The sequence below is a fragment of the Typha latifolia genome, chromosome 4 (genome assembly GCF_019914945.1).
Source record: "Typha latifolia isolate L0001 chromosome 4, TyphaL0001v2, whole genome shotgun sequence".
Lineage (NCBI taxonomy): Eukaryota > Viridiplantae > Streptophyta > Magnoliopsida > Poales > Typhaceae > Typha > Typha latifolia.
This window is the reverse complement of record NC_133089.1, coordinates 6,398,292-6,406,808: the sequence shown is the minus strand read 5'-3', so window position 1 is coordinate 6,406,808 and position 8,517 is coordinate 6,398,292. Positions and strand designations below refer to the sequence as shown.

Sequence of the window (8,517 nt, the reverse complement as noted above, 5' to 3'; positions counted from 1 at the left end):
TCGTGTATTTTGCTTCTATATGCGAGTTTTTGACCAAAATGGCCTCCTCCAAATTTTTATTTACGGAATGATGCCACACCCTTTGATATTAATACCAATGGATTAAGTTTTGCCAGCTCAGCATTTATATTTTAAAATCATCAGTAAAATGTTGAATTAATTAATGGTTACTTTGCAGATAAACTGCTAAAGAATTCAGCATCTTCTTTATAAGGTTACGTCGCAGATCTTGCTAGCATTTCTATTATGCAAGCTAATAATACATCTCAAAAAAAAAAAATTATTAAGGCATGGATTTAGTATGTTGGACTTAAAAAATAAAAGTGATTTTTAGCGCTTTCTAAATAGTATAACGTTGAATATTTTAATATTTTATTTGATAGAGAAACGTTTCATTTATCAAAGCTTCATTTTATAGGTAAAATATTCATCATTCAGTATTTTACTGGCGAGTTTAGGATTTTGATGTCTAAGCCAGTAGAATTAGACTCATTTTAAAAGTAAATTTGAAATATGATATTATTTTAGTAAAGAAAATTTAGGACAGGGGCAATTTGGTCAAAAAGTCATGATACGTGAATCACTACTTTTAGGCAGGAAAATTGAACGACTTGCTTTGTAAAAAGACAGATCAGGGAAGATTTTTTCTCCCCCGAATAGGAGAGACGTAAATATTTAATATATTCTTAAGAAAAGAAAAGAATGTAACTATAAGACAACTAAATTATTATTTACAATTGCTCCGAGGCTTATTAGTCTACCGTTAAATTTATTAGTTAGGATATAGTTTTAAATTTTGTTATCTGTCTAATATCCGTATCCGAAGTTATATTCGGATCAAAAATATAAATCTAAATATAAATTGAGCACTATCCAATCCGTTTTTACTCCTACAAACTAGTAGTGTAATTTTGCAAGTTTTTTCCCAAGGTAATATGGGAAAAAATAATTCTTGCAGTAGGACATTATTTAAACTATTTTCTAATATACCATAATTTTTGTCAGTTTAGTTTAACAAATCGCTATCTCTAATATTAATTCTTAACTCAATTATTCACTCCACCACGATGCTAAAAAACTGTAAAAGAAAAAATTATTAGTAAATCGCTCTCTCAAAAAGCGATTCATTCATATGTAATATACAAAAATATTTAGACATAGCCATTTTTACCACATAAAACGCTTTCGGAGAAATATGTTTTATAATAAATTGCTCATTTTGAAGGTGATTCATTAATCGCCGTATGATGGTCTAGTAATTAATTGACGAAGAATCACGGTATGAGACAGTAGTTCGTTGAGCTGGTAAATATTATCTTAGTCTTAGAAATAGTTTTAAGAGTGTTGTACTGTGGGAATTATTTTTTCTTGTAGTAGTACTTCAGTCAAAAACTCTATTTTGCACTTAAAACATCTACCTATTGCCATTGCCAACAAGGCATGAAGGCAACAACAGGTATCTAATCAAAGCTTTTCTCTCCATCATGCAAATACATGTCTCACCATTAAAGAAGCTGACTGTCAAATTCGGATAACATTCTTTTATAAATAAATAAAAAAAGAAGAAGGCATTTGAATTGGTAAAATTAACAAGTCTCAGTGAAAAACATCATCCATCATTTTAATAAAGCAGTGCATAACTTATCTAAACTATCCAGGCTGCATTCTACAGTCCAGATCCTACTATTCCACAAACACTTGCATTTCATTGACCAGGTAAAATCTGACAAAGACTACATTCATATATATGTGAAGCTTTAAAGAACAAGATGCATAGCAGTTTCAAAAATTAAAAATAAAAGAAGAGGAAAAGAAGACCTTTGTGAATCCGAATATAACTGTAGCTCAAGTGAAAACTAAAGCTGTGAGGTTAGCAGACAGAGGAGGTTACATCTGAAGGTCAATAAAAGGTAAATGTTAAAAAACGACGAGTTTTCAGGTAAAGCACTCATAAAGAGGACTTTAAAGAAAAACAAGGCTTTCCTATGCAGGATATTATATGAAGTCGCAGGTTTCTTTATGTGCTTCTGATGTTGGCAGAACAGAGATCATGAAACCTGGCCGCCACCAATGTCTGAGAATTACTGCATTTAAAATTATGTTTACTATTCTGATCCATCTGGGAAGCGTTCCAGTGCATTTTGCTTGCCATTGACATAGAACTCCACAACAGCTTTCATTCTTGCAAATTTATCTGGATGGTAATTCAAATGCACAATCACTGGTTTTAACTTGCGCAGTTCAGAATCTTTCCTGACAGTTTTGAAAAGAACTTTGCTGTTCATAAAGAGATACATATCCATTGTTCTCCTAGATGCATAAAGACCATCATATCCTGGATGGGAAGGAAAGAAGAGTTCTTCATTGAAAACTGCTTGGTCCCATGACTTTGGTTCATGAGATAGCCTACCAGCTACACGATCCAACAGCTCAATTGAGGGGATCGTGGATCTTATATAGAAAAAACCAGAATTATATACCCAAATCCTCATTGTGTGTGCGTATCTCGCCCAACCCATTGAAGGCTCATCAAAGACATCATTGTAACCATAGGCTGTCATATTGTTGTGACCATCACTCATGGATTCTACATCAGAATCCCTGTAAAGATGATCAAATGGGTTTTGCAAGTATACTATATCAATATCAGATAGAAGAACACTGTACCCAAGCTGCAAAAATTCTCTTAGGATGCGAAATTTTAATCCAGAAACAGCATGGTTTCCACCAGTCCTTGCAATGGAGTCTATGCCTTCATCAGGGTCCCTTCGGTAAACAGGAACTTGCTTTGATTTGCAGAATCTCTCTACATTATCATCCAATGCTACAACAAGGTAATTGGGAATACCAACTCTTTTGATATTATCAAACCAAACTTCCAGCATTTCTTTCACGTTGGAGTTGGCCAGTGCAACTATAAGCTCATTATTAAGAGCTACCTCATCCAGTATCTTGGCCAGCCTTGGGTTCACGGTTACATCAGGAATAACAGTTGGATTTGTTCTCAAAGCCTTGACAGTACCGAAAGGACCTGCTTTGCGCTGCTCTTGAGCCGGATATTTACCTTGTCCAACTAATTGAAGCTTCAAATTTAGCTCCTTAACCTGTTTCTTCAGTTCTGCATTCCTTTTAAATAATGATGCCAGCTCCGCGTTCAACAAGTTTACTCTCTCAGATGATTCACAATCAGATGAATGAACCTGAAGATAATAGAAAAGTATAAGAAGCAGTTGCATGACATATTTTATTATTTTTTTAAGGTCATGAACATTACAGGACACGCTTGATCAACAAAGTGAAAGCAAAAGACCTAGAGAGCTTAAACAAGTAGTAGTGAGATGCGAGATACATCCTATGGAAAAGTAGTCCAAATGAACCTAATATCTAATGTTTCTACTAAATGTTAGCTGGATGAAATTAATTGCAGTATATATCTTCAATATTCATATTTTCCTCTTTAACAGCTCAGTTTCCATTTTAAGATTTCTTAAACATGTTCTCAAACTTCAGTGAAAAGCATAACTTGCCTTTCTCCAATGGATTTAGAGATTAATCAGTTCATATATTTAAACCAATATACCAAAATAAAACACCATTTCAAGATGATGCATAGCATCAGATATGGATGCCATGCAACTAACCTGGCGGTATAAATGTTATAGACTTATACAACTATTTTGATAGAAGAAAAGGTGGTAAAGATTTTCAAAATATCAATTTTAGACTTTCATACTTTGAGTGGAACACCAATTTTCTGAGCAAATGAATCATATGATTAGTTAAATGTCGGGAGATACAGATTTTAATAGAGAACAAAGCTACCTTGAAAAAAGCAGTAGAGACTTGCAGGTTTTATTAAGTCCAACTTTTCAGAGTATCTGGCGCTAAAGCAAGATTTGAATCAACAACAATATTTAAGGCATATATATCTCCTTCATACTTGTCTGATATTCTTTACTAACTAAAATTGTTCTATTATACAGCAAACCAGTTCTTATAGCCACAATCAGATGCTTGCTACTTCTGGAGCTTATCTCTTCTGAACATATGATATACAACTCTAGTAGTCTAGTGCAATATCAATGTACCATAGGTACTTGGTGTTTACCAAAAATGTATATTATTCTAACTTAATCCATATCAAAGAATGACACTATTTCAGATCTGAGCTGAAAGAAACAATCAAACTAAAGTGATAATGAGAATCATGAGATGCAAGTGCATTTCGTCATCATTTAACTTCAGTAATAAGGTAACTAATTCAATTGTTTCCGGTGAGAAGGAAGAGAGAAAAGAAAGATAAAAGCAGAAAAAGGTAGCAGACTCATGAGCATTTTGTAAGATCTGCAAATCTCAACTCCACAACTCCTCAAAAACTCAGTTAAGAATGACGAAGGGAAGACCTAAAACATATCCAGTTACACCCTTATACTCCTGACCCAAATTTATTCAGAAAAGCAAAAAGGAAAAATAGAGGCAGGCATTCACAATAAGATTCACGGAATAGTTTCATAAACAGAACTCAGTACTTTATCCACATGAATTGTGATACCCCCAAACCTTCTTTCTTTTTATTTTTTCCTTCTTTCTCTCTAGTTCAGTAAGGGCCCACATGTACATGCAAATCAAATTTTGCATGCGGTTATTGCCGCATCAGTTTTGACTTGAAAGAAGAGAATCCTATTGACAGGATTTATCATCCTAGATGTGAATATATATGCTTCCCAATTACTGAATTCAATTAATAATATAATATTAAATTACTATGAACAAACTAAATGTGCTTCCCAAGGCTTTGAGTCTCTCCAAGTTCAATCTCAACATGCAGACAATTATTCCTTGCTTCTTTAAAGTCTATCCTTTATCCACAATATATCAACTCGCTTCAGGTGAACAATTGTTTCGTCCCAAAACTTTGTCAATTGGATGCACCAACCACCAACTTGGGTAGGGCCCTAGAATTCCAAGTGGTTGCACGAGCCTCCAACCTGGCTAGCATCCTGAAGTCCACCTCCTACAGTTGAATTAAATTTCCTTGTAAGTCAAGACCTTAGATTCTGATAGAAGCCTCTGCTCCTTTGAATGCAAAGCGAACTTCTTGTATGGACAAATAAAGCATAAATTGTTCAGTTCTGCCATAAACTCACGACTTCTCAAGAAAAAATCTGCGAGATCAGCATTTGAAGTTTCAAACATCATAACAGACTGCCTCCTTGTAGATCTTTCCCATAAAAATGAACTAATAAATGATACTTTACTATTTCTTAGTCATGACTATTTATCCAGTTCAGTTAATAGCCCACCGCTTGTTTTCCATCTTTAGATTAAGCTTTTCCAGCAAATCAACGAAAACATCTATGCACAACCATCGATCACTCTTTCTCACAATCTCATTCAGAAGCTCACCTAAATTCGATAAAAACAAATTTCCCATCTTCTGGTTGGAATCCATCTTTACTGCATCATCTTCCAGTAACAAGGTGACTAATTAATCCCCTTGATGCCACTTTTGAAACTTTTTTTTCCATATAAACAAATTTTCACTGCAACTAAAGCATTTGCTTCTAATATTTTAGTATTTTCTCTGAGTTTCTGTGCCATCACATAAGACTACTAAGTTCAGTAAAACTCATGTAACAAATAAGAGGAAAGATGATGACCTTCTCTATTAAAATTCGTGTTGCAAAGATAAGTTCATAATTAACACCATATAAGACTTGGACCATGACAACAACAGCAATATTTGATTGCTAACACTAGTATGTCGTGAATAAGAAATAAATTCTTGATTGCATCACTTCTACAGTTTAAGGCAAGTTGTTCTGTTGTTATAAACTCAGTGCAACTAGGACAATCTTGCTAATAACTGAATAGCTGCATAGTATTACGGATGGTTCTTTAATGGAAGATACGTTTTTTTTTTCCTTTCTTACTTTCTTAACAAGAGTTACTCAATAAAAACCACTAAATTTGGTCACCAGAATTCACGAATGCTGCAAGTTTTGGTTCATGATTGTTATTATGTGATAGAAGAAGCATCCTAGCTTCTGCTTCTACAAAAGGATGGCACATTAGCTAGCTTATACCTACTATAAAAGCAACAGAGTATTAAATGGATCTCAATATTCCAATCCGTTTAATAAACGGGTCAGATTCGAGTCGGGCTGGGCCGGGTCATGTCAGATCCTATCAGATCTAGATAAGAAGAGGATCCTGACTAAATATCAATCTGAGCACCGACTGATATTTAAGTAGTTCTATTAAGCCCGTAGACAATGGTTATATAGTCAATACTTAAATTATATAAATAGAAGTCTTGATTTAATGTAATTCTATATAGTATGAATAATTTTGAATCTCTCAAAAAATAACCTTTGTCTAGTATTATGTCTACTTAATATGTTAAGCTTGTATCATTTTTGGGGAGATAGATTAAAATATTGTACTCTAATTTTAGCTAGTAAATTGTCATAATTGAGTGCCAAAAGTTGTGACTTGTTGATTTAGAATAAGATTATGGATTTAATCTTTGTGCATATTTGAACCCAACAAAATTAAATGGATATTCATATCTGACTGAAACCGATTCAGTTATACCCCTAAGTGATTAACATGAACTACAACCAATAAAACTATTTTCACTTGCGCATTTTCCAAGCTTCAAGAACCATTTCTATACCCAAGGAAGAAATAAGAAAAGAAAAGGAAGACAACTTGAAAACTGATATTATGTAATATAGTTCAACAGAAAATATTCAATTAAATATGCATATCAACAAAAGGTTATTGGAATGGATGACTAATGTGATCAATTTTTTCAGCAGACTATTTACCAGATTGGTTTAACCAATAAAAAAGGGGACTATTTTCTCCTCGCTATTGGATATATAATCCCTAGTCAGTGCAGCAATAATGTTCATACCAACATTAAATTTACAGCCTACTAATTTCCAGATTTAAAATTCAATCGAGGTAAAATCATCATACAATCAAAATAGAAAAGTGAGCCGACATGGAATCTTTCTCTTCAACTTCCTCTCAAATACAGGAGATCAACAACTGTATTTCCCAAGTACAAATTCCGATTCCTGATGCGAGAAACCTTATTTCAGAAAATTCACACTTGCCAAGTCTCCACGATATAGTCCTATAACATTAACTAACAAAATAAATCCAAAAAAGAGTAACTTTACCTAATGCCATTGATTCGTTAAAAAATAAGAATTTCGCTAAATTTCTCTTCCCAACAGGATTGAGCAATAAAGAAACTTCATCACCTCAAGTCTATAGACAAGTATTGCTTGCTTTGCTAAAAGATTTCAAATTTGGATCGAAATAACTCAACAGATCGAGAAAGAGGGGATAGAAAGAAGGGTACTTGATGCCATCGAGCGCTCTGGAAAAGACCATCGGGGTAGAAGAAGGCGCAGATGCAGCCGAGGAGAACGCCGACGGCGACGGCCATGGCGATCCGAGATCCACGGGAGGGCAGCCCATTGGCTCGCATCAGTGGGCCTTCCCGCCGGCCTGCCATCTTATTGACCCTCCGAGATCCAAATCAGAGGAGGAGGTGAAAGAAGAGATAGAAGAGAGAGAGGGTAGTCTTCTCCTGTGGTAAAGATTCAAATTTGAAGAGCATCAATTCGGGAAGAGATGGAGAGAGAGGTGGAAATGGGAGAAAGAAGGGTATACGAAATTGGAGATAAATCGCAACGATGCTCGGGCACGATCTGACCTCCTTTGTCTTGTTCGTTCAATCAGATGCTCGTAGGGAGGCGTTTTATTTAAGCACCAAAAAAGAAAAAAAGCAATAAGGGTAAAGCAAGTAAAGGTGAACAACTCCGTACCAGCTACGTTACAGTTTACTTCTTTTCTTTTCTTTTTTAAGAAAAGGGATATATTACAGCTTAACCGCGACGAGTATACATAGCTATATTAGAGTCGGAGACCAACTGGAACAAACCAACAATAAAACCCTGATCTCAGGTACAATCATATCCTAACGATCTACTCAAATTTGTCAACCAATTAGCAACTTGATTGGCTTCTATAAACACATGTGTAACTTTATAATTTTGATAATTATGAGTTAGGTAATTAATGTCTTGTGTTAGACTTTCCGCTGACCACGGGGAGGCCGTGTTGTCTTTCAAAATGTTGACTAAAAGTAAAGAGTTTTATTCAATCTAAACATTAGCAAGATTCATATCTTCAATGCAAAAAAGCAACAACCTCGCCATATAGAACAAAACTGAAATATCTATAAGGCACTCATGCAATAATAGGAGAATAGTTAGGCTGTTAGACCACAAACCTATGTAATAATAGGAGAATAGTTAAGTTGTGGGGAAGGACTAGGATTAGAGCTTTCGATAGAGTAATTCTCAAAATATTCGAAGGTTAATTCCAAGGAGCAAGTCTAAACCTTTTTAAGATCTTCGGGTAGATTATTATAGATGACATTGTTCCTATATTTCCATAATTGACGGAGGATAATACCAATTAGAGCCAACTGCC

The 8,517-nt window shown here is 34.6% G+C and overlaps 1 protein-coding gene across 2 annotated transcripts; it reads right to left on the bottom strand.

Moving 5' to 3' along the window:
• Window positions 1-1,724: 1,724 nt before the first annotated feature.
• LOC140787185 (arabinosyltransferase RRA3-like) lies at window positions 1,725-7,793 on the bottom strand. Of its 2 annotated transcripts, XM_073135974.1 has the most exons (3): window positions 7,693-7,759; window positions 7,379-7,609; window positions 1,725-3,200 (listed from the first exon to the last, which is right to left on the bottom strand). In XM_073135974.1, exons 2-3 carry the CDS (start codon window positions 7,532-7,534, stop codon window positions 2,106-2,108), a joined length of 1,251 nt encoding a protein of 416 aa, XP_072992075.1. In that variant the 5' UTR covers window positions 7,535-7,609; window positions 7,693-7,759; the 3' UTR covers window positions 1,725-2,105. The 2 variants fall into 2 exon arrangements, with proteins under 2 accessions (XP_072992075.1, XP_072992074.1); XM_073135973.1 differs by having other exon boundaries at window positions 7,379-7,793.
• Window positions 7,794-8,517: the final 724 nt, after the last annotated feature.